This window comes from Microcebus murinus, chromosome 17, assembly GCF_040939455.1.
Source record: "Microcebus murinus isolate Inina chromosome 17, M.murinus_Inina_mat1.0, whole genome shotgun sequence".
Taxonomy (NCBI): Eukaryota; Metazoa; Chordata; class Mammalia; order Primates; family Cheirogaleidae; genus Microcebus; species Microcebus murinus.
Genome location: NC_134120.1, coordinates 35524696 through 35552304, shown reverse-complemented (window position 1 = coordinate 35552304; position 27609 = coordinate 35524696). Strand labels below are relative to the sequence as shown.

The following is a 27609-nucleotide window of genomic DNA, read 5'->3' as shown; positions in this document are numbered from 1 at the left end:
AAGTTGGAAGGCATAAAAGATAATACACACTTTAATATTAAATTTTATTTAATATATAAATGTATAATTATTTGATAAAATCTGTGATAGAACAAAGATATTTTCTTTAAGTATGAGTCCACAGATTGTCACTGCAAGTATATAAACTCTCCATAACGTATTGTCTATGATTTCCAGTTTCAATTTCTTTAAAGTAGGATGAGAAGTTAGTCATTACTTGTAAAGCAAATTAGGTAGTACAGAAACCTTCCAAGTTTCTTATTTTTTTTTCTATTTTCCACAGGCCTTTTTAGTAATTAATCTTTATTTTGAATCCTCATAATGTATTAAATTTAAGTTCTTGAACTCATTTTATCAGTTTATGAAATATTTAAATCAAATAATTATAAGTGAAATTAGCAAATAAAGGTATTGGAAAAACATAACAAATTCTATGCCTAGAACTTAATTTTATGTGCATGAAGTGCAAATAACCACAGGATAGACTATTATAAGTGAGTCTGTCCATGCCCTGGAAATTAGTCAGTATATTATACAGAGGGAAGAGAGAGTTTTGCTTAATTCACTAATGAAACTATGTAAGAGCTTAATTCTGTTTTCAAGCAAGTTATAGCCTTATCTTATAGCTTTGTAGCCATTCTGTCACTTTAAAGTGACTTTGGATATCACTGTACTGATTAACTGTGTTGATTTTAAATTTTAGAGAGTGATCTTATTTTTCTTATTTGAAAATTCTAGGGGACATATTATTGCTATATTTTATGTATAACAACAGAGTAATGCAAATTAGCTGAAGGGTAATTATTCATAGCACCTACTTTATTAAGTAGAGAGTCATATAATGGAATAGATATTAATATATGAACTGTTTATATGAGAATAGAGCCAGTTTAAGAAAAAGTTTTTTCTTGTTATAGTAGAAATACATGCCCCCTCTGCTATTTTATTATTAGGAATTTGTAGACAAATCCTCCTTTAATAGGTAGTTCAGGGTAAATGTCATCCTACCCCTATGAAAATTACTGCTAATTCTGAATTACATATTCCAAATTAATGAGACCAAACATAATCAAATTAATTATTTTGTAATAGTAGCTTTTATAGAGAAAAATGAGCTACAACAAACATAGCAAAACTCCTTTCTTGGCCCCAGGTAAACACCAATGAGAATGGAAGCAGACTGCTAGGAAAACAATGACCCACATCTGATATTCAAACAAACCTTTGATATTAGTTTTAAAAATCTCATCTAATTAGGTCAATTGGGTAGACCATGGTACTAATATGACCAGACTAGACATTAGATCCCCATATGTGCCACTTAGCTTTGCCCCATGTCCCAAGATTAAACCCCTAAAACCCTCCAGCCATCTGGCAACTGCAGTTAGGTCCAGTGAGAACCAATAGGGTTATTCCTTATTATGACAATTAAGCTCTCAACTTTCTGAACTTAAACTCTGAATATCTTTCTCAACCTTCCAGTTTTCTAATAGCTCCAAAACACTTCAAAAATCCTTAACTGTGAAAATAACTACCATAAATGTATACTTGATTAAAATTAGGAAGAGTGGAACATAAGAGCCTATTGAATAAACCTCAGAGAGAAAGGGAAAAAAAATCAAAACAAACAACATAGAGAGGGGAATCTAATTTCTACTTAACTGTAATATAGTAACAAAAGAAAAAGACTTGTCTATGACTATTATTATCTATATTCTATTCCATAGACATTAGGCAGCTCTTCTTCAACATGCACATTTTTTAAATTTTTAAATAAAAGTATACAATGGTTATTTCTAATAAATAAAAACAGGTATTATATTTTCTACATTTTCAAAAATAGTTAATGTAAATTAATTATAATTATGTGAATAATAATTTATTTTGATATGTGTACTTCTTTGTCTCTATCCTACTGCTAAAAACCAAAACTAGTAAGCTACCTTGTTTAGGAGATAGATGGAATATAATGTAATAAATAATACTTGAAAAGAAAAAATTAAGAGAGAAATAAAATAAATTTTTATATATATTCCTAATGGGAGTCATTAGTCACTAAATATGTCAAATGACCTGTCAGAAGTTACGTATTTTACTAAATTATTGATCATCACATCAAAAACTATAAAAATGGCCACGCATTAGGTACTAGAGGGAAAGAACATTTAAAGTATTTCCAGCTGTATCTTAAACCATAAATAATCTTGGCCAAATATGCTTTTAAAAACTTGACCTGTTTTATTATACAAATGGTTTTGGGAAATTTTACATAAAGGACTATGTATTAGTTATCTGTTATTGGTAGCAAATTACAACAAATTTAGTAGCTTAAAATTTCTCAAACATTATCTCACAGCTGCTGTGGGTCAGAAGACTAGCACATTTTAGTTGCTCAGTTTCTCATAAAGCTGAATTCAAGGTGTCAGTGAGCCGTACTCTCATTTGGAAGCTCCACTAGAGAAAGATCTACTTGCAAGCTCCCTTTGGTCGTTGGCAGCTTTCCTTCCCTTGTGGTCATAGGACTACAGTCCTCAAGATTTTGCTAGCTGTTAGCCAAATATGCTCACATCAAGAGGCTCCTCTCAGTTCAAAACCACATGGCCCCTTCTATCTCAGCAAGAGATAACCTCCCTAGCATTAAATACATTTCAGGTTTTAAATCAATCTGATTGCCTCTTCTGTGACTAGCCAATAAAACATCTTCTGCTTTTAAAAGGCTAATGTGATCAGATCCACTCAAAAGACACCTCTTTCTTAAAGTCAACTTTACTATATGACATAATTATGGAAACTATGGGATTTATACTCACAGGTGCTGCTCACACTCAAAGGGGAGGGGCTTATACAAGGGTGAGAGTCATTTGGAAGTCACCTTAGGATTCTACCTACCACAAGGTACAAAAATTGAAGAACCCTTATTGGTAGAGATAGGCACATGGGTATTGCTGGGTTTGAGTGTGCTCACCAAAGTTCCTATGTTGAAAACTTTTTTCTGTTTTTGAGACACAGTCTCACTCTGTTGCCTGGGCTAGAGTGCCATGGAGTCAGCCTAGCTCACAACAACCTCAAACTCCTGGGCTCAAGCGACCCTCCTTCCTCAGCTTCCCGAGTAGCTGTGACTACAGGTGAACGCCACCATGCCTGGCTAATTTTTCTATTTTTAGTAAAGATGGGGTCTCGCTCTTGCTCAGGCTGGTCTTGAACTCCTGACTTCACATGATCCTTCCATCTTGGCCTCCCAGAGTGCTAGGATTACAGGCTGAGTCACCACACCTGGCCTCATACCTTAAAAACTTAATCCCCAATGCAACAGTGTTGAGAAGTGGGACCTTTAAGAGATGATTAGATCATGAAGCCTCTGGCCTCACGAATGGATTCATGCTGTTATCTCAGGAATGAGTTAATTATTACAGAAGTGCATTCCTGATAAAAGGATGAGTTTGCCACCCTTCCCTTCTCTCATGTGCATGTGCTGTCTTGTCATTCTACCTCCTTCCTGCCAAGGAATGAGGCAGTGAGAAGGCTCTCGCCAGATGTGGGTCCCTCAACCTTGGACTCTCCAGCCTCCAGAACTGTAAGAAATAAATCCCTATTCTTTATAAATTACCCAGTCTCTGGTATTCTGTTACAGCAACACAAAATGAACCAAGACAGGAATAAAGCTCAAAGAAGTATAAGCAAGAAACAACTTGGGGTCAAGTTCAGAATGTTGCCTTAAAATATAAACTCTATGTTTTTAAGAAATATTTGTAGCATTCATTTTACTTTGAAAAGGTCTGCATTTGAATAAGTATTCTGTATAGAATTCCCCTCTTGGGTTTTTAAAAGTATTTCTCCAATGGGAAGTCTTTGTAGTTGTGGATGTAGTAAAGGGACATATAAGAAGTCAACAATTATTTCTCCTCAAGCCCCCACTCAACAGAAAAACCTGTTCATTACAAGATGACTTAGTCTATATTCATTTCAAGTGCCTTTAAATTTATTCTTTAAGTTTCAGAGTCCTATTTTTATTTTATTGGAATTAATAAATTCTGAGATCTGTAGAGCATACCTCAGTAACATCAAGCTATTGAATTATATTATTTAAAGCTTGTTAATTTGATTTTAACACCTGTATAATATTTCAAACAATATGTTGCATTGAAAGACCTGTTTAACTTTTATTCTTTATCTATGTGATTTATATTTTGTAGCATTCATAAACCATTGTGAGACACCAAGTTCCTATCCACAAGGCTACCTAAATCATAACATCCCTACTCAAACACTTTTGATAGCTATCATTCCCTACAGAATGAAGTTTAAACACTAACATGGCACTAGAAGCTTCTCATAATTTCACCCCAGCCTACTTTTCCAACCTCATCTCCCACTGTATACTTTCGCTGTTCTAGACTGTGCACTATCCCTTAAACATGTCTTTTGCGAAATAATCTCACTTCTAATACAAACATCCAACTTCTATAATTGTTCCATAGATGTTATGGGTCTGTCTGGTTAAGGTATTATTTTAATGTTGTGATAGTTAATTACAGAGACACCCCTGTAATTCAGGAGTTAATATTTTAGCTGAAGTGTAAGGTCTTAACCACAATGTTCTATTGCTAGGCAATACTGGATTAAGGATTAGAATAACTGTCTCCAAACTGGTGTACGCATACACCAGGGAGTGCATGAGATAAGCTATTGAGGTGAAGAGGGAAATATTAAAACTTGGATTTATATTTTAGTCTCAGCCCAATATATTTATATTTTAAATATATTTTATAACAGGGTAAGTATAGGAACAGTGGTGTGTATATATATGTACTTAATAAAAATGTACATATTGGGACAACATTCAAGTTTTTTAGCAATTGGGTAAATTATTTTAAGAGTTTGGAGACAAGCCATTAAATGCAAGGACTCTGGAATCCAATTGAAATGGTTTCTCACCCCAAGCTGTGTGATTTTTAGAAGTTCACCTTAGTTTACACTACAATTTTCACCTGTGTATAATACAAAAAAAGTGTTAATACCATAGAAGTACTGTAAAGACCAAAGGGGCATTTTGTTTAATATGATTAGCCCAATCATTAACCTATAGTAAGAATGTGATAAATGTAAATAATTGATACGTTATTACTAATTACACTACATTCAATACTTGCAATTGGCAAAAGAGGAACTATGCTCATCAAAGAACTCTTGATGAGGAACAAAGTCAGCATTTCTTAGCCTGAAAGAGTTCCCATCCTTGTACACCTTTGGTAGAACTGTAAAATGGTACAACTTCTATAGAAAACAGTATGGAAGTTCCTCATAAAATTTAAACCAAAACTATCCTATGATCTAGCAAGCCCACTTCTGGGTATATGTTCAAAAGGATTGAAAATAGTATCTTGAAAAGATATTTGCAAACCCATGTTCATAGCAGCACTATTCACAATTATCTTGAAGTGAAAGCAACCCAAAGGCAATCAACAAATGAATGAATAAACAAAATGGGATATATTTATATATATACACACACACATACACATACAAACCATGGAATATTATTCAGCCTTAAAAAGAATGGAAATCTCATCACGTATTATTACAACAGGGATGAATCTTGAGGACATTATGCTAAGTGAAATGAGTCAGTTATAAAAAGACAAATACTGTGTGATTCCATTTATATGAGGAATCTAAAGTAGTCAATTTCATAGAAACAGAAAGCAAAATTATAGTTTACCAGGGGCTGGAAGAAAACGGACATGGGGAATTGTTGTTTAATGGACAGAGTTTCAGTTGTGAAACATAAAAAAAGCTGTGGGGATCTACTGCACAATGTGAGTATACTTAACACTACGTAATTGTATAAATGAAATTATTAATATGGTGAATTATATGTTGTGTGTTTTTTGCCACAGTTAAAACAGATGTATAGATGACTAGGTGGATGGATGGGTGGACAGATGGACAGACAGATATAGATACAGATAAAATTAAAAAGCTTTATGTGGTGGGGAATAAGAAGCTGTTGTATGGTATTAATTAAGAATGTCCCATCTTGTGGTATCAGACTGGGAAGTGATTTTTACTTATTCCATTAATATTGAGCACCAACAATGCATCACACATTATGCCAGGTATCAGAGATTAACTCACTTCATTTAAAACAGTTTTGGGGAAAATTACCAAATTATCAGACAATAGGCATTATTTTCTGGTATGGTACAGGATAATATGGGATGGATAGAATGGTAGGAAACTGATGGCTTCAGGAGACATTAAGTTGGTAGAATCAGCAATATTCTGTCAAGTTTTGACTATAAACAGGGAGAAAAGGGGAGAAATCAAGCCTGCCACACAGATGTTTGGCTTGTATGAGTAGGCAAATTGCACTACCATCGATGGAAAAAAGGGATTAAAAAAAGATGTGTCAGCTTGGAGGAGCTAGGATGGGAAAATGGAGAGAAGAAAAATTCATTTTTGGATATGCTCAATTTGAGATACTTGGGGATATCTTGGTGGTAACAATAGAAAATACAAAATATAGCTGACCCTTGAACAGCTTTGGAATTAGGTGTGCTCACCCCTGTGCAGTCAAAAATGCACATACAACTTTTGACTGCCTGAAAACTTAACTGCTAATAGTCTAATGTTGACCAAAAGCCTTACTAATAACAAAAACTGTCACTTAAGACATAAACTAGTATCTATGGATATTTTATGCATTTATAACATACCTAATTTTTCTTAAGTTTTTGATATTTCTAGACTATACAGTTTGTCTGAAAGTTATTTCAAACTATCACAAATCTCCAAAAAAATTCCAAGGTATTTATTGAAAATAATCTACATGTAAATGGACCATCACAATTCAGATCTGTGTTGTTCAAGGGTCAACTGTACAGATCTGAACTTCAGAAGATATGCATTAAGTACCAGAACACAGACAGGACCAAAGCCATGAACAGGAGCACATTTACCCAGGAGAAATACAGAGTGAGACAATGTTTCAAATATGTCTTAGGAAAATGATTTCATTTCAGGGATAAAGAAGTAAACAATTCATGAAATTGGAGAAAGCCAGTTTTGCCTTGGAATTTCACACAGCACACACAGTATCTACAATGTTCTAGGGGAAAGAGTGAAAGAAAGAATCTACTCCTGGTTAGTTGTCCTTCAGGTATAAAAGGCAAAGGATGAACATTCTCAACTGCATACAGGTATAAAAGGCAAAGAACGAACATTCTCAAAGAATAGAATGCATGAATGCTTTAGAAAAAAAAAAAGATGATGATCAGGAAATAGAGCTAATCAAAGAATTCAGAGGTAAAGAAAACCAGGTAAAAGAAGAGATAAGCATTTAAAAATGAACAACAGCAAAAAAATTGTAGGAATGAAATTACATACTCTGACATAAAATATCAAAAATCTTGACAATGCAAAGATAAGTATAATATATAATGAATATAAAATCATATATATTATAATAAATGCAATGTAATATAAAGCAGTATCGAAGCAACAAAGAGATAGAAGTGAAAATATACTTGTTTCTCATTTATTATTGGAGAAAATTAATGATATTATATAAAATTGAAACTTGCAGTTGGCAAAATAAATGTAATTCAGTCTCTTAATGTTTTTCTCAATATTTTATATTATCTTCAGAAATAAATATCTCTGAGAAGAAACATTTATCTATTGACAATTCACTGAATTCATGTATTTCTTCTTCTTTTATTATATTTGGAAATATTATATATTTATTCTTATTTAAATTGCCATATGATCATTTCAGTTTTGGAAAATTATTTCTGCCTGTCCGTATATAACTATTGATTATTATATCTTATCTTCATTTGGTATACATAGATAGACATCTAAAATTATGTTTGGAATTCGCTGATGATGGCGGTTGTATCTGGATGGTAGATTCGGTGTGACTTTTAAATTTTTTTCTTTCCTTTTCACTTATATTTTTTAAATAATGAGAAGGCATCACCTTTACAAAAACAAAGACATTTTTATTTTCCAAAAATGGAGTAAGCAGACTATCTGAGTAATATATACATACAAATGTACCTTGTATTTTAACTCCAAGTTGTGGTGTGATTTTGAGTTAATATATATCAAATTATAATTACATTATGATGTTCTTGTTCTGTTAATACTTAAAATACTGGCCGGGCGCGGTAGTTCACGCCTGTAATCCTAGCACTCTGGGAGGCCAAGGCGGGCAGATTGCTTGAGGTCAGGAGTTCGAAACCAGTTTGAGCAAGAGCGAGACCCCCCCGTCTCTACTAAAAATAGAAAGAAATTAGCCAGACAACTAAAAATATATAGGAAAAATTAGCCGGGCATGGTGGCACATGCTTGTAGTCCCAGCTACTCCGAAGGCTGAGGCAGGAGGATCGCTTGAGCCCAGGAGTTTGAGGTTGCTGTGAGCTAGGCTGATGCCACGGCACTCACTCTAGCCTGGGCAACAAAGCGAAACTCTGTCTCAAAGATAAAAAAAAAATACATAAAATACTTAAAACTACTTTTTCAGCATTTACCATGTGCTAGACATATACCACATGCTTTTATATATATATATATATACACACACACACATATATGTATACATACATATATATGGCATGGTACCATATCTGTACATATATATGTGTGCATATATATACATATACATATAAATTTATAGATATTAGCACATATTATATATCACATGTTAGTATATATTATATATTATTATGCAAAACTATTAAATCAAGTATTATTACTGACATCTTACAAAGAGTAAATTGTGTATTTAGTTAAGAAAGTTTCTCTACCTCACATCTCCAGTAAACATCAGAGCCAGGATTTAAATTATGCTCTAAAATCTATACTCTGCTCACTAGGCCATGTTTCTTGCCATCTATGCTGGCCATGAAGTTTATTTTATCTTGTCATCCAACAATTATGTAAATTAATATAACCTAAAACATATTAGATTCACATTAATATTTCCTAGCTAAACAAAAAAGGCTTAACAAATACAACAGTCATTAATAAGAGGACTTTATGATCTTTCCATAGGATTGAAACTCTTCAAAGTTCTGCTGCTAAATCCCTGTATTTTCTTCTTCATCTTTCCTCTATCCCATGGAGTAAACCCTTGAGGAGTAAAATCCCAGCTGGCTCAGGAAGTTTATAAAAAGAATATACATAAGTGCTGAATCTTGCTCCGCCCCCATTGTGGTTACTAATAGGACAAGAAAGAACCAAGGATAAAATCAAGAACTGGCACCTTAGGAAATAAGTGTGGGGTAGTCTTCATATACTAACAAAGTAAATTTCCTCTTTATATTCAGGGGGCACTGTCTTTATGAGTCCCTTGCCCCTTAATATTTAAGCCAGAGTAGCCTCTTCTAAAGGTCTCCACTATTCTCTAAGAGCTGACAATGACACCATACTAGGGACTTGTCATAGGTGATTTATTCCTCACAACAACTCCACAAGAAACCACTAAAGTCAGCTAAGATGCCACATTGCTGAGATTCACCTTAGGATCTCTTTGACCCCAAAATTCTATGCCACAGTGTCTTCCCAAAGCACTTTAATGAAGAGAACGATGCATTGGCTACCAGCAGCAATGCCCACTATGGAAATTTAGAAGATAAGCAAAAACGTGCTTCGATCTCAGTAACTACTATTGTGATTTGTCTCTGTGTCATAGATACAAAGTATCATAATAGATAGCTGGCTCTGTAGCAAATGCCAAATCAAAGTTTAACCAGGTGGAAAGGTATACAGACTCGATGTGAGGTATTATTTCTTTCACTCTGGTATAGCATGAAGGACTTATAACCAAAACCATAGTCAGAGAACAAAACGGTAACTGTTTATGAACCAGTCCATGAATATTCATTCTAATCACTGTACAGTAATCAATTAGTAGTATGCACAGCAAGAATAACATGAAAACAGATTGCAGAACTGAATAAATCATCATTTATAAATGACATAACTAAAGATAATGTATTTTTCTTTCTGGATTAAGATTCATTTTATGATTTGTATTCGAATAAATTATAAGGAAAAAATACAAGAAAGACAAAATTTTGACCTTTGTGTCTGTTCTTACAAATATTGGTCGAGTATTACTTACATTATTTAATTATGCAATTTTGGTACTAGTTACGTTCCTTGCTTGAGACTGAAAGACAAAAACATGAGCTTACTAAATTTCTTAATGTTTTATACAATATAGTGGGCTTTTAAAAAATTGAGTTTAATAAAAATTTCTGGTTATTTTCTAAGTTTATAATTCATAATATCAAATGGTATAATGTGTTTTGGTAATTTAAATTATAAGTGTGATGTTTCAACTAATTGTTGCCAGAAAACAAAATGTTAATCAAGATCAAAAGTGTCTAGAAACAAACTACATGAGAACTATCAAAGAAGTAGAGTAACCATACTTAAATGAATTTAGTACTAATTAGAAGTTTCTTATAATCAATGTTAGACATTTATTGTATATTTTTCAGAGCTGTTTTAAGTCATTCATCACTTCATTCTTCTAAATTTTTGACACCATCAATGAAAGAAATATAAATAGTGGTAGTATGGAAAAACCACAGATGGGATACTAAACACACTATATGCTCATGCTATGCACGTGTGGGCAGGCGCACAAAAGCACAGGTCCCACTCCGGACTTAAAATGGCTGAGTTGCAGGATGTTGTTGCTTGGTGACCAAACAGTATCTCCCCAATCACAGAGCAATCTAAACACCAGTGACAGATATGTCCCCTCAGCTTTGGACCTGGCCAGGATAAATATTAAAGGGCATGTTTATCTTTTCCAGTAGTCAAGTAGTCTTTATTTTAAGTCAGCTGTCACCTGCTTGATTTTATCATCAGCTAAGTTTAGACTTTAGCAGGGGAGAGTATTTGCAAAGCTACATCTCTTCTTTTGGGAAAATAAGATGTAGAAGCTTCTTTAACTATGAGACTGAAGGATAGTCTTGTTTCAATTAAGTCTATGTAATGTGTCTACTCTGTTCTAGTAGAGCCTCCCAGGTGCTATCAGTCTCTCTTTCTTTCATTAAACTAGAACAGTTAATTAGCCTCAGCCTGTCCTCTCCCCTTTTCTCTTTCCCCTTTCGCAGTAGTAATGATGTCTAATTATCAGCAGCAGTGGGTTACTGCAACATCGGGAGCAAAGCATCTCTCACTGACAGCAAAGCCAGCTGAGAACCCTCAAACCTCAAGTAGGACGATTCTTAGTCTACTTGAAAATACCATTCAAATACAGTATTTTGTTTTTATCAATATATGCCTTCAAATTAAAAGAAAATATATTTTTTTGTCTTCTTGGTGAAATCAACATATGTTTAAGAAAAAGATAAGTCAAAATGTGGGAAAACACATGGTAAAAGGGGACCTTTTATTTATTTTTTAACTCATTGAAATGATGATTGGCTGTCTCTCAGAGAAGGAGGAGCCTATAATTCTATGTCAGGAGCAGTATAAAATCTTTATAAAGAGCGATAGAAGAGCTCATAAATTAAAAACCTCTTCAATATTTCAAAACAAGCTTGAATGAAAAGCAGAGCTCTTAACTACATGAAAACCATTATCTAAGAATATCACCATCACCTGAAGAATTAGATCTCCCATAAATATATATTTTTCCTGAAAAGAGAAACACGTGTTATTTTATTAATACCCTCGGAGTTGTCACTCTATAATAGAAGTCTTAGCAGTAATTCTTTAACTCTGCAATAATTTTTGACTGAAAATAGGAGTATCTGAGCATATGAATGCTAGTTTGAATAACTGGCATTCATGATAATCTGAAACTATTACAGAATTTGTTAGAGTTTTTAATTAATGTCTTAAAATGACACATGCATTAATTCACATATTGGATGTAGCTAACCCCATACAAGTATAAATTCATTGTACCAATACACAAGTGAATCTGATTATGAAACAGAGGAACTTAAGTTTAACATAAGAGGGTGAAAAACAAACTTCACAGCTAGCAATGTTTCTTTAAAACATATACAATATTATTAAAGTATACTTTAAGTAAATATATATTAAATGATTATTTTGTTCATTCCGTTAACTTAGTACTGTCCAGAGGAAAATAAGTTCTTATGTTTTGAATTCTAATTTGTCTAACAATAAATTATTTTTTACATCAGGTTCATAATGTTACTTCCAATACAAAGGACTCAAAGCACTTCATTCTCTACAACAGACTTCTGGCTCATCCAGATGTAAATAAACCTCAGTTCTAATTCATGCCAATCTAGTCCTCATTATTTACTAAAGCCAGACAATAATCTCACCATTGTCTTTAGCAGTGCCACATGTTAAAGGAGAAGACTACATTTATAGATCTACTTCCTAGAAACCTAACAATAGTACATTAAAGAAAAAAAACAACAGAACTTTTTTAATGTGTTTCCATTTCACCTTTATTTCCATTTCCCACTTTCTATATAAATTCCAAAAGAAATATACAACCTTCAAACAACAATTTCTAATTAATCTCAGGACACCATAAACTGATTTCCAAACCTAAGAGTCCTCTAAATAATGATCTGGGAAAAAAAATACCTTTCATGCACATATTTCCAATTTAATATACTTCCATTAGAGAGATTAGAATAGCTTTCACGACGTCTCCTTTCTAAGCATCCTCCAGGATATTGCATGGGGAAACAGTTGCCAGTATGAAAGGAAGAAAAAGGAGCAAATGCTCAAGAAACCCAACGCGAGGCAAAAAAAAAAAAAATACAAAGGATGCCAGATAGCCTTCCCCCACCCCTACGCCAGGCGAGTACCCACCGTAGCATGATGCAGAAAGGTCTTATACATCTGAACTGCAATCCTACTTGTAGCCCACAGTTCCCATCTTCTTGCAAAGAAAATCGACGCTGCTGCCGCTCCCCAGCCCCTCCAGCGTCCGCAGCGGGAAGCTGAGACAGACTGGGCTCTCCCCGCCAGTGCCTCGCAGCCTGGGCTGGGGCGCTGTGGCCATGAGCCTAGCGCTACCCCAGAAAGAGGAGCACACACACACACCATTTGATCGCGCCCAAACCCATCTCTCTTTGTTGTTCATCTTCTAGCTGCAGCTTTATTTGTGGACGGGGGGAGTGAGGAAGGAAACGGGGGGCGGGGAGGAGGAATCTCCAGGACCTTATCTACAATCTAAACAGTCGTTGGCAACGGTCTGTGGGAGCGACCAAGGCGTTCGAACTGCCCCGCGTCTCCCGGGCTGCGGTCTAACAATAAAACCCGATAGTGTCCTGGGGAAAACCCCACATCCCCCCAGCTAGCGCCACATTCGGGCTGTGTGCCAATAAGGAGACGCTGTAGACTATCGATCGATCAGAATCGCCGGTTCCCCGAGCGCGCGCCTGGGGGTCTAGCCTGGCCTTTATGCGCGGTGGTGGCGGTGGGACACGCGCCAGGCGCGCGGTGAAGGACACGGGACAATGGCCCAGCCCGAGGACGCCGGACGCCGCCCGACCCGGGAAAGAAGCTCCAGCAGCAGGTCCGGGAGCCAGGAGGCGGGGAGGGCGGTCGGCTCTGGATGTGCGCTGCCGCTTTAAAATAAAGGACCACAAAGACTCCACGGTGGGGAAAACGCGCCTGGCTAATGCGAGTGGGGACGACTTGGGGAGGGGGTTGAGGAAGGTGGGGGCCACACGAGCCAACGGAGGCTCGCGGCTCCCCCTCGCTCCCCCCTCCTCCCTCCCCGCCGGGCGGCTCCGGCAGACAAATAACAGAGGAAGGCGAGTCACTCACCGTGGTCTTGACAGGCACGTAGAGCACTTGCTTGGCGCCGCCGCCTCCCCCGCGGACCTCGTCCGGCTGGCCCAGCTGGAAGCCCTTCGATTTGACCCAGAATTTAAATTTGGCGTTGTCCGTGGAGCTCGACTCGGAGCCATTGAGGAGCTGGACGATCCGCTCGTATTTTTTACGGGTCACCGTCTTGGTCTTGCCTGAGTCCCCGTAAGTCCTGAGGCACCAGTCCTGGAACTGGCGGTACATGTCGCGCTCGCTCTCCATGTTCCCCGCGCCCGGCCGCTGGCCGGAGGCTCCCACCGCACTTCGCACCTGTTCACCCCGGGCTCATGAAAAATGCAGCCCCGGCCACGATGCGGGGACGCGAGGTCCCGGCCGCCGCCGCAGGAGGCTGCCTCGGGTGGGTGGGGGGAGGAATGGGGAGAGAGGGGAGGAGGGTCCGTCCGGTTGGGCACCAGCAATCAATGCCCTGTGCTACCAAGTCTGGTTCATTCGTAAATTGCAGCGGATGTCTAGGACGCTTTTTTCCCCCCGTCCTCTTAGAGATAGGTCTCTTTAATACTGTGTGACCAGGACCATCCCAACAGCATCTGGTCCAGAGGAGCCAGGTTTTTGAATAATTAAAATCCCATTCCTTGGTTTATTAAAATTCCGAATATTGAATTGGGTTGGTCCCTCGACGCCTCGCCCCCAGGCTGCGTCCGGGGCAGGGCAGGGCAGGGCAGGTGGAGCGCAGCGCCGCCTCCCCGCGCGCGCCCCAGCAGCTTCCCCAGGCGCCGGCCCCGTGGTCCAGAAGCAAGGGCTGTGCCTCTCCCGAAAGCAGCCGCGGGCCGAGCGCCTGCAAGCCTCGAAGGGCACACGGGTCCCCGGGCTCTCCTCCCGCCGTTCCTGCGACGGGCGGTCTGGGACTAGAAAGAGAGAAAGTTCTTACCTGTCATGTTTTTAAGCCTATCAAATCCTGTTTTCAGGAATTTTTTAAAAAGATATTTTAAAAACGGTTTAAAAGGTCATTTCTTCGGATGCATTTGGAATAAATTCCAGCCCCGTATGTAGGTCCCGGGAGTAAAGTGCTGGAAATTAGCAAAGCATTCATGGAGATTTGGCCATAGTTCTACAGGATAAACTGTAGTTCCCCAACCAGACATCCGCTCCAGGGGGACGTGGGTAAACGAAGGCAGGCTGCTGGCGGCGGGTCTCCTGGATAATGATGGGGTCCCCAGACAGGACTCCTCTGGTTTCTGCTGAAGTGGGTACAAGACATAGAAGTAAGTTTATGATACAGATGCTTGAAACCCTTTGCGTGAAATTGAAATATGTAGAGAGATCATTTTCCCTTTGCTTGGACACAGTTTGCAGTTCACACGGGAGGTTTCGGTTGTCTGTTTTCCCCCTGCCACGTCATGGACACCCCCTCCACTGCTCAGAGTAGCCAAATATGAGTTCCCCTGGACGATTTTTCCAAGCAAATGAAGTCAGCAGTTGCTCCATTCAGGACTTCCATCCGTCTGTTCCAGAGCTGGAAACAGGGGAGTTCCCATCCTCCTCGCGCGGCGGCTGCGGCCGCTCCTCTTTATTCTACTCTCCGCCGAGGCCCGCGCCCGTCCCGGGGAGCGGCGGTGCCAGGAAGGCTGCCCGACCAGTGCCCGGTGCCTGGTCCGCGTCGCAGCCCACCTTCTCCCTCGTCGTAGTCTTCCAGACGAAAGCCCCGAATGGGAACACGGGGTGTTTGTGCCCACCGCGCCGCAGCTGGTCCCGGCACTTGCAAAATGGTCAGTGGCTCCTGCTCGGCCAGGCTGAGTGTGCGCGCGTGTGTGTGAGCAAGGGAGCGAGGGTGTGCGGGGCGCCGGGGGTGCGCTGTGTGTGCGCGCGTCTCCGGGAAGGTCTCGCGGCGGCTGGAGCCGGGACTGACAGCCCGGGCGGAGCGCAAGCTGCTCCACACACTAAACCTCTCGCCTCTCCCCTCACCCCCACCCCTCCCACTTCCCTCTCCTCCCCCCTCCCCTCCCCGGCCCCTTCCAAGCTCTCTGATTGGCCAATGGGACAAAAGTTTCTGTGGAGACGGCTGGGCGCTGACGTCACGGGCAGAATTGTCCCATTTAGGGATCCCGGGGGCAGTGCGCATGCTGCAGGCTGCAGGTTAGAGGCAGGAGGAGGTAGCAGCGGGCCCGCCGGCAGCCAGGTGGCGGAAAGGAGCACGCAGCATCCAGGTGGGGGGACGACTCCAGCAGGGTTTCCATGGAGATTCCTCTGGGTCTAGCCTAAAAACAGCAGATCAGCTGACACCATTAGCTCAGGACCTAATTACTGCTTATTGGAGCAACAAATGAGGGAGAGGGCCAGCTGCAAAGGAAGAGTTTTTATTCCCCCCTCCCTCACCATCTCCTTTCTCCCCTCTCTCCATCTCTCTTGAGTCCCAGTGAATTTTCATTAACTTACAAGCTTCCTGCAACAACAGCTTTCTTTCTCCAGAGGCCACCCTGACTGCTTTTATTCTTTTTATTTCCTTCTTTTGTATCAAAAAAAAAATGCTAAAATAAATCAGTTGTTCTGAGTCCTTGAATTTGTGTCCGATAAATATTAGACCATAGAGCTCAGAGAAGCCACTGTCCAATACAAGTCACAAGTGAATTTAATACAAGTGGCAGAGGAAGAAGGAAATATCACTTGCGATTTATTGAATTGGGTATTTATCTTTAGGCCTTTCACATTTTTTTTTAAAGTCTCAGTATTTTAAATACATTACTATTTGGAACAAGCAGTTGGACAGAAGACTATTTTGAATCACCCTAAGTGTGGTGGACCTCATAGGAATAACTCTGTTCAAAGTTTCTCCTGTGGCATCAGAGATAGGTTTAGCTGTATATTGGTCATGTGTGTCCTAGAGGCTTCTGGAAAGATGGTCCTGGAGTAGTCATTCACTCAAGAATAAACTGGTTCTATAGAGTTCACTTTCTGTTCTGGTTATAACTTAATTCACAATTATAGTATTCTTTTTTTTGCAGCTCTTTCATCTGAAAAGTCATCCCATCTCCTCTAAACCTCATTTAAGTACTTTCAGCCCCCAAAAGTCTTCCTTCCTTATCACTCAAGTTAAAATAATCTGTCTCTCCTCTAAACTCCTCTGGATAGTGTCTTGCAAACATTTTTTGAACCCTGTCCCGCAGTAAGTCATACATTTCATATTGACATACAGGGCATACATACATCTCCAAATATTTTATGATAACATATATCATCTGCAGTACACACTCTTATTTTCTCTATTGTCTCCTATTTATTTTGTTAGTATTACTTGGTATAGTCCCAACTTATTACATTTATTCTATGACCCAGCAAAGGATAACTGGAAAACCTATAGTTTGAAAAATATTATTTTAGATCATAAGAACTGCACCACTTCTTATGCTATATTTATATTTTCATGTGAGTATATTTCATTGTTCAAATAAAATCTTGATTGGGAGACCTTTGAGAGTTTATATTTTCTTGTTTTGCAAGTAACTTTAGCACAATGAGCAATACACATAGTAAGTGATTAATAAATATATATGTATTGAGTTAGTAAATAAACGAAGGAAGGAGAATAAAAGGAAGTGATGAAGAGAAGAAGCAGGCAGGCATAATCCTTGTCCATCCCTGCTGGCTTTTCCTGTTTGATGTTTGGATGGAGTTGGTCCCAACTTAAGGAAATGCCAGGGCCTCATCACACATTATGTTCACATACACACATACATTATGTTCATTATAACTATTGATACTCCAATGTATGGAAATTAGAACACTTCAAATAAAAAACTTAGACTACAACCAAATACGCCATCAACCCACATTTGTGTTAATGAGATTAGATATGCAAGCAAAAAAAACCCCTCAAAAGTTAAAATAGATCATGTATGATGCACTCATTTTAAAAGGAAGAGGCAAGTGATTAATTATTGAAAGAGTATTCACATTGGAGTAAAAGAATAGAAAGTTCTACAATATTAAGAGTCAAGATTTTCAGAGCCCTTTGGATTCTCTTGTCTCTAATGGAACCCAAAGTGTGATCTGCTGTGTACTTATACTCATTGCTAATTGTCCTGAGTCAACACCTTTTACCATATCTTGTTTACCTAAGGGGGTAAACACCTGACAAAATCTAAACTCTACTTCAGCAACTCATTCTGGACTCATTTCCCTCTTTTCCTTTTAACTTCTCTGGAGTCAGCTCTGCCCAGCTCCACCTCAGGGGTCATCCAGAGCTGCTTTTTCAGCTATATGATTCATGTGAACAGGCTGCCTGGAATTTAACTTGGCATTTCCCCAAGACACTTTCTTCAGAATTGGATCTCAACAGAGCATATCTCTCCAAAAAGTGTTCTTCACCCCATATCTGAATACTAGTCCTCAACTTGGGCCCAGAGTCCTTCCTGCCTGAGTAATCAGAGAAAGAAAGAATAGGGAGATGAAGGCAGAAAGAGTTATATTGAAAATAATCTTTTAATTAATCCAAAATTTGAGCAATAATACATACAATTTTGTTATAAAAGTAAAACTAATTTCTTTCAACCTCATGATCATTTTGTATATGTATATATGACATTCTTAAAAATCTGCAAATCCTTTCATCTTAGTATCAATCACAAAAGTTCATGGAACACTATGGATTCATCAGTAAAATGTTACAATGCAAATAATATAGAACCTATTGTCATAAAATCAGGGTTCAAAGAATAAATAAGCTTTCATTCATCCATTCAAATAATCATGATTTTCATTCAACAAATATTAATTGCAGACATATGTACATAGTCCAAATCTCATGGAACATAAATTCTTCTAAGGAAAACAGATAATAAATCAAAAACTAAATAACTAGAGCATGAGGTAAGTGCTATGAGAAAAAAATGTGCTATAAGTGTAAACAATGACAAGGTAGAGGGAGTTGGTGAGCTTAGCGAAGATCTCACTGACTAGGTAACATTTATCACAAGACCTGAAGATGCAAAGAGTCAACCATATGAATCCAGGAAGGGGAACCACAGGCAAAGCACAAAGATCCTAAAGCAAAAGAGATCTTGGCATGTTTGAGGAACAGAAGGAAGACAAGTGCAACTGGAGCTTATTGAGCTGGGAAGAGAATGGTAGATTATGAGATCTGAGTAGGCTTTTTCAGCCAGATCTTGTAGGGAAGTGCTTACCATGATAAGTGCTTCTATTTTATTACTGATCCAGTGGAAAACCAGTAAAGATCTAAAGCAGGATAATTATATGCATGGTTTGAATTTTTCTAAGTATCATTGGCCACTTTGAGGAGAAAGGATTGAAAGGGGGCAAGCATGGAAGTGGGAATACTAATTAGGAAACCCAAAGTCATTGTAATAGCTTAGATGAAATATTATGGTGATATATTAAAGTAGTAACAGAGGAGGTAGAGGGAGAGAGATGATGGATTGAAGATAGATTTTAATGATAGAATAGAGCTTGCAGTGAACTGAATATGCCCCCAAACTTCACATGTTGAAATTCTAACCCCCAAGTTGATGGTATCAGGAAGTAAGGCCTTTGAGAAGTGATTAGGTCATGAAGTTTGAGCCTTCATGAATGGAATTCGTGCCTTTATAAAAGAGGCTTCACAGAGCTCCTTTGCCCCTTCCACCACGTGAGGACAGAGTGAAGAGATGACCATCTATGAAGAGGGGTTTCACCAGACACTAAATATGCCAGGATCTTAATCTGGACACTTCCCAGTGTCCAGAACTGTAAGAAATAAATTTCTGTTCGTTGTAAGTTACCCAGTCCATGGCATTTTGTTATAGCAGCCTGAAAGAACTAATACAATGATGGATTGCATATAGCAGATGAGAGAAAGGATTGAGTCAAGGATGGCTACATGATTTCTGGCTTTAGTAGTGAGGCTAGTGAAGCCATTGACTTAGAGAGGAAAGTTTGAGGGAGGAACAGATTGGGAGTTGGAGGCTGAGGGAGGAGCAGAAGCAAGTTGGGGTGGAGAGGCAGGAAGAAAGAATTTAATTTCAGAGAAGTTAAATTTGAAATACCAGGAGAGTTGTTCATGTAGGAATTGAATATAGAAGCTTGAACTACGGAGAAAAGTCTGGGCTTGAGATATAAATACAGGGAATTTAAAGCCATAGGAATGAATGACATCACCTCTATCCACATTTCCCACAGAAAAGGGAAAGCCTCCATCTTTTGATATTGATTTTATATACACTAATACCCTATGATTAAAATAGAACGTCATGTACTGAGCAGCAGACGTTGCCTTCTTTCAGTATAATACTGGTAGTAGAAAAAGCCTGAGAAAAATAGCAAAGCAATTTGGATCAATCCTTGCCTAGACCTAAACTGTTAGTTAGTTCCAAATTTTATATGGCTTTAAGATCATTTAAAACTTAAAAAGGAAAAAGTAAAAGCTTTGGATAGACCTATTCTAGATTAGATCAGGACCTGGAAGCATGCCAAAATAGGAATCTAAAATTTGAGGACTGCCTGTGAGCAAATCTGCCATTGAAAGGATTGAATAAAAACTTCATCTACTGGGTTGAGTCAGTAAGAGAATTTAAGCTTTTAGCTCGACTAGAAATTATGATGGATGGCACTTTTTACTTTGAAACCTGAGATTCTGAACATCTTTATGCATTCAGATGTTTAACAGTCTATTAACTACCCTTCCAAGGAAAAGGAAGATGTAGAGGAAGCAAGTGGCCAACTCAATCAGCAACTTGATTATCATATAACTTGTTAAGTTCTCAAAATGACACAATTAACAAAGTTAAAGCAGAAATGTCCTCTTATGCAGAGAGAGAAATTAGAGACAATGTAAAGATTGTCACGAATCTTTTTATTAGTTGACTTCCACTGTGTTGACTCTTCTCCCAAATAATTTTGAAAAGAGCCTATCTTTAGTATCCATTGGTTGAGAAAAGAAATGCTTCTGAGAGACTTTAAATATTAATATTACTCTGATCTTTATGGCTGCCATTACTAAAACACAGAGAAAAATATACTTTTATTTTTAAACTATAATATCAGTACTTTATTCCACTTTCTAACCCAAAAGAAAAGTTTAGAAATTTGATGTTTGTTGGTTGGCCCCAAAATATTTATGTTTGGTAAAACCATTATTAAATATTATGCATTGGTCATAATTTAATTTTCATAATTACCTAAGTGTGCAAATTAAAAACAAATTAGATCGGATAATCTAGTTGATTTGCTACATTTCTCTTTAATATCTGCTTTTTAACATGTCTGTATGAGCAAGTCCATGGTACAGCCAGTTCCTGCATTTTGACAGCCGCATATGGATTCATTCAACATTCCTCTACCCGACATTTTCATCTAGCTGCTATAACTATGATAAAGTCCAAAGTTAACAGTCTGGTGTTCATGTCCCTTGTAACAGAGAAGAAAATACATTTTTTTCTGGCCCCAAATATTGCTTTATTTCCCACTAGCCATATGGCTTATCTTTTCTTCCAAAATATATGTCTTAAAACAGTAATCCACATATTCATCCTCAACTCAGTGGACAGCACTATTATAGAATTTTTAGATTATTTTTGGAATAGTTATTTTGTCACAGAAAATAAAAACTCTTTGGGGAAGAGGCAGCAGCATACCTCTGCCCAACTGCCATTATATTTTTCCATATTTCCAGTTTTTACTCTAATTTCTGTAGAGTGAGCCAATTCGTATCTTACCATCACCACCTAGCCCTTGTATCTTATAATACATGATTAATCATTTTAGGACATTTGTTTAACTTGCAGGGAAAAAAAAAGTGATGAGAATGGCACACAAAGATTTCTTGGCTGAAACCACAGATTCTAGAAATAGTTTTTACAGGGGAACCATCTGAGCTTAAATATCAGAATCTATAAAATAGTGGTAACAGTGCTAAGTTTGAAGCAAAGGAAGCTGAAGGAATAACTACCCCTAGTTTCTCTGGGATCATACTAATAAGATTGAAGAGCAAGGCAGAAAAAAATAATTTCAATTTCCTTTTTCTTTTGTCTTCTAAAGCAAACATCTAGCAAGTCTTTGAGAAAGTCTTTAATTGGGCTTCTTGATCAAAAAGCAGAGTAAGCATTTAGAGGTTCCAAAAATTTTAGGTTCTTATTATAGTTTATATTGAATTTTGGAAATGAAAGCTAACTTAAAAAAAATCAAAAAACAACTAAGTATTCACGTTAAATACAAAAATACCTCTCAGGCAATCAAATGTCCACTTTCCTGATTGTGCTACCTTGGTAAAGCAGAGGACCAGCATGGGGATGACACACTTCCATTTATCTTAATGCGGTATTAATTTTGGAATGAACTGATCTTCAAGGCAGAGTTTTGCACATTTATGCATGAGATGCGAATTGCCTACCATTTTGTACAGCACAATTTGCTAACAACATCACTAGGTACCATGAAGCTATGAACCAATCAAATACTTGAGTCATTTTAGCCAATTTATAACTTGGTGTGATGTGTAATTTATAACTTGGTGTAATTTATAACTTGGTGTGATGATTGGAACCCCACATAGAAGAGGAAAATAGATCAGCTCCCTGAGGATCAGTGGTAGAGGATGAGTTATGAAGACAGCTATGTTTCAGAGACTATTTGTGTGTGTATGTAGAAAAACAAATATGAACTTTGAAATAGCAATGGTGCTTGAAAACTCAAGATTTCTTTGACTCAAAATCATCTGAACTTAACATTTTGTTGAAGTATTAAGTTTACTAACCCAAGTAAACTGAAGTGATTTCATGCCTCACCCTTTTAAACATTGTTTCAAAATATTCATATGATCATTATTTTCTAAAATAGAAAACTATATGATTTATGAAAATAAGTTAGTTAAGAAACATGTAGTGATGATATTGGCACACTTTCCTGTTAACACCACTTAAGTAAGAGGCATAGTATTGGTTTATCATTTTAAGAATCAAATTAACATGGATTTCTGCTTCTAATGCTGTGTTTGACTGGAGACTCTAAGAGACTCTTCTGCTAGAAAGTGCTTCACAATGCTGAGCTTCGATTGCATGTCAGAGATCAGAGGACACTCCCCCCGAAAAAGTCATCTAAAAACTGATCAGTGAGAAGTCAATATACTCAAGGGGTTAGATTATCCTATAAGCAAAGACAGTATCAACATTACAGTTGGAAGAATGAACATTAGACAATCAGCACAGTACTGGAGCTTTGCCTGAAATTCCTGTATTAAAGCAGAGACACTTGAAGGGTGCTAATGTAGTCATGAGATTGGCCTTGCTACCCAGCTTCTGGTAAAAGCAAGTTTACATTCTCTATAGAGAAAAACACCCACAATTTGAGTAATCAGGCTTGTTTCAGATTAAGGTCAACCAAACATCAGCATAAGATCAGAGATGTCCAAACACAAGAAAATGAACTATCACATGTACAAGCCAGCACAAATAGCAAGAACAGACCTAAAGCCCTAAGGATTTTTTTCAAAAACAGTCAAAACTAGCAGAAGTCAAGATAGTGGTTACTTTGTAGGTAGTGGCTAGTAAAAGACACTAAAAGTGTTTTTTAAAGGTAGTAACATTCTGTTTCTTAATCTAGGTACTAATGACACAGGCAGTTTACTTTGTGAAAATTCACTGAGCTATATACTTAGTATTTGTACACTTTTCCCCATGTACAGTCATGTATGGCATAATGACATTTCAGTCAACAACAGACCACATATACGATGATGGTCTCATAAGAGTATAATACCATATTTTTACTGTAACTTTTCTATGTTTAGATACACAGATTCTTACCATTGTGTTACAGTTGCCCACAGTATTCAGTATAGTAACATGCTGTATAGGTTTGTTGTCTAGAAGCAATAGGCTATATAATATTGCCTACGTATGTTGTAAGTTATACTATCTAGGTTTGTGTAAATACATTCTATGATGTTAGCACAATGACAATAATCACCTACTGATGCATTTCTCAGGCCATATCCCTGTCATTAAGTAACACATGACTGTACATTAATCATTAATTTTAAAAAGTACTTTTAAAAAGCAATAAACATAGAAACTCTAGAGCAATCACTAACAATATTTTAAAAGTCTAATTGATGTAGTAAAAATGGAGGTAAAATGGAACCATATACAATACATAATTAAAACCAGAGAAGGCATAAAAAGGGAGAAAAAGAAACAATAAATATAACAACAGTAAAATGATAAGATCCAAACATGAAAGAAATTAATCCAATGAAATCAATCCAATCACTTTAAATAAATGGTGTAACTATACCGGTTAAAAGACAGAGATTGGCCGAGCACAGTAGCTCACACCTGTAATCTTAACACTCTGGGAGGCCAGGCGGGTGGATGACTCAAGGTCAGGAGTTCGAAACCAGATTGAGGAAGAGGGAGACCCTGTCTCTACTAAAAAAAAAAAAAAATAGAAATTAATTGGCCAACTAAAAATATATAGAAAAACTTAGCTGGGCATGGTGGCCCATGCCTGTAGTCCCAACTACTCAGGAGGCTGAGGCAAAAGGATTGCTTGAGCCCAGGACTTTGAGGTTGCTGTGAGTTAGGCTGACACCACGGCACTCTAATCCAGGCAACACAGTGAGATTCTATCTCAAAAAAAAAAAGACAGAGATTGCCAAAGTGGATAAAAACATAAGCTCCAACTCCACATTCTCCATAAGAAACCCATTTTAAATATAAAGATTCATGTAGACTAACAAAAGTTAAGGGATAGAAAAAGTTATATCATGTTAATGTAAACTATACATATGTACGTATGTAACTGTACATTCTTTCAAAAGAAAGCTGAATTATATAATTTCAAACAAGAACAAAGATTATCAGAAATAAAGAGGGGTATATATAATGATAGGATTAATTTTCCAAGAAAACAAAATTTAATGTATATGCACCTAACAGCAGAGCCTCAAAAAAACAAAAAACAAAACAAACAACAACAACAAAAAAAAACAAAAACGTCAGGCAAACACGAATCAAATAAGAAACAGAAATAAATAAATCTACTATTATAGTTGAGACCTCAACATCCCTCTGGCAGTAATTGACAGACTAAGCAGGCAGAAAATTAGTGAGCCTGTATATAACATTAACAGTATTATCAATCAACCTGACTGAAGTCAATTTTATAGAATACTTTTTTTTTTTTTTTTTTTTTTTGAGACAGAGTCTCACTTTGTTGTCCAGGCTAGAGTGAGTGCCGTGGCGTCAGCCTAGCTCACAGCAACCTCAAACTCCTGGGCTCAAGCGATCCTCCTGCCTCAGCCTCCCGAGTAGCTGGGACTACAGGCATGCGCCACCATGCCCGGCTAATAGAATACTTTTAATAACAGCAGAATGCACATTTTTCTCAAGCTCACATGGAACATTTACCAAGATATATCACATTCTAGGCCAAACAACAAAACTCACAAACTTAAATTATACAAAGTATGTATACAAAGTATGTATACAAGAAATTATACAAAGTATGTCCTCAGACCACATAAAATTAAATTAGAAATCAATAACAGATAGCAGGAAAAATCCCCAAATTTTGGAGAACAGAATGCTTATAAAAAACACGTGGGTCGAAGAAGTCTTGAGAGAAATTTTTTAAATATTTTGAACATTTTGCACATTTATGCATGAGATGCAAATTGTCTACCATTTTGTACAGCACAATTTGCTAACAACATCACTAGGTACCATGAAGCTATGAACCAAATTGAGTCATTTTAGCCATTAATTTATAACTTGGTGTGATGATTGGAACCCCACATAGAAGAGGAAAATAGATCAGCTCTATTTTTTAATAGATTAATACATTTAATAGATATATTGTATAATTAATACATTTTTAAAATATTTTGAAATATTTGAAATTATTTAAATATTTTGAAAATAAATGAAAATACATGTTACTAAACTTTGTGAGATGCAGCAAAAACAGTGTTTAGAGAGAAATTTATAATATTAAATGCATATATTTGAAAAGAAGACCTAAAAGGAGTACACTAATTTTCCAGCTTAAGAAAGTAGGAAAGAAGAGCAAATTAAGCCTAAGGCAAGAAGAAAAAAAATATAATACAAAATGAGAGTATACATAAAATGAAACGAAATTGAAATAGGAAAGCAGTAGAGAAAATCAGCAAAACCAAAAGGTATTACTTTTAAAAGAGCAATAACATAAAAAATAAAAATAAAAACCTCTAGCCAGACTAACCAAGAAATAAGAAAGAAGATACAAATTACCTAACTCAGAAATTAAAAACAGTTAATTATTAGATATCTCATGGACATTAAAAGCAAGATAAGGGAACACTGAAAAATTCTGGGTTCACACATTTGAGAACTTAGATAAAATGGATCAATTCCTTGAAAACAAGAAACTACCAAACTTCACACAAGGAAAGAATAGATAAGCCAAGAATATCCGTATATATTAAATAATTTGAAACAACTATTAATAACCTGTCAAGAGAGAAGACACCAGACCCAGATGGTTTTATTAGTAAATTCTAATGAAGTCTAGCATTTAAGGAAGAAATAATTTTAATTCTCCACAATCTCTTCTAGAAAATGGAAACAGAGGGAATACTTCCTAACTCATCCTGTTAGGCCATCATCACCTTACTACCAAAATCAAATAAAGACATTTGAAGAAAGAAAAACTATAGACCAATATCTCTCATGAATATTAATGCAAATATACTCAACAAATATTAGCATATACAACAATATATACTAAAAAAATATATCATGACCAAATGGTATTTATTTCAGATATAGAAGATGAATTCAACATTTGAAGATCAGTTATTGTTACCCACCAATAAAGAGGTTAAAGAAGAAAAATCATATGACTATTGATATTGACACAGATAAAGCATTGGACAAAATCCCACACCTATTCATGATAGAAATTCTCATCTTATTAGGCATAAATGGGAACTTCTTCAGCTTGATTAAAAAAACAAAAAACTACAAAACCCCTAAAACTAACATCATACTTAATGGTGACACTGGATGCTTTCCAAGTAGGGAAGAAGGTAAGAATGTTTTCTCATAAGATATTTTATTAGAAATCCTAGGTAGTACAATAACATAATTTAAAAAAAGGTATACAGATTGGAAAGAATGAAAACTATCATTATTCCCAGAGGACATAATTGTCTATATAGAAAACCATAAATAATCTACAAACCCAAATTCCTGTAAAAATAAGTGAATATAGTGCACGGTTGTAGGATGCAAGTTCAAGATTCAAGGTCGGTTACTTTCCTATACACTAGCAAGAACAATTAGAATTTGAAATTTTAAAATATCATTTACAATAACAACAAAACAAAAATACTTATGTATAAATCTAACAAAATATATAAACTCCATATGCTGAAAGCTACAAAACTCTGATATAAAAAATCAAATAAGATCCAAATATATGGAGTGCTATCTCATGTTTATGGATTGGAAGACAATATTTTAACAATGTCATTTCTTTCCAACTTGATCTATACATTCTGTGCAATTCCAATGAAAATCTCCACAAGCTATTTTAAATATCAACAAGCTAATTTTAAAATTTGTAAGGAAAGTTAAAGGAACTAGAATAGCCAACACAATATTGAAGAAGAACAAAATTGGAGGACTTACACTATCTGATTTTGAGACTTGTTATAAAGTGGTAATAATCAAGACAGCATGCTATTGGTGAAAGAATAGACACATACACCAATGGAACAGAACAGACAGCCCAGAATTAGACTCAAAAAATATACAGCCAACTGATTTTTGCAAAGGTGCAAAGACAATT

General features: G+C 36.8%; 1 protein-coding gene across 4 annotated transcripts in view; it reads right to left on the bottom strand.

Moving 5' to 3' along the window:
* NOL4 (nucleolar protein 4) overlaps nucleotides 1–15733 on the bottom strand; it is a 347440-nt gene extending 331707 nt beyond the window's left edge. For 3 of the 4 annotated variants that reach the window (XM_075993566.1, XM_075993562.1, XM_012782597.3), the window contains exon 1: nucleotides 13792–15700. In XM_075993566.1, the coding sequence (XP_075849681.1) occupies nucleotides 13792–14055 (264 nt within the window). In that variant the 5' untranslated portion in view covers nucleotides 14056–15700. Of the gene's footprint in view, nucleotides 1–13791 lie in introns of all 4 variants that reach the window. The other variant, XM_012782596.3, reaches the window with a different exon arrangement.
* Nucleotides 15734–27609: the final 11876 nt, after the last annotated feature.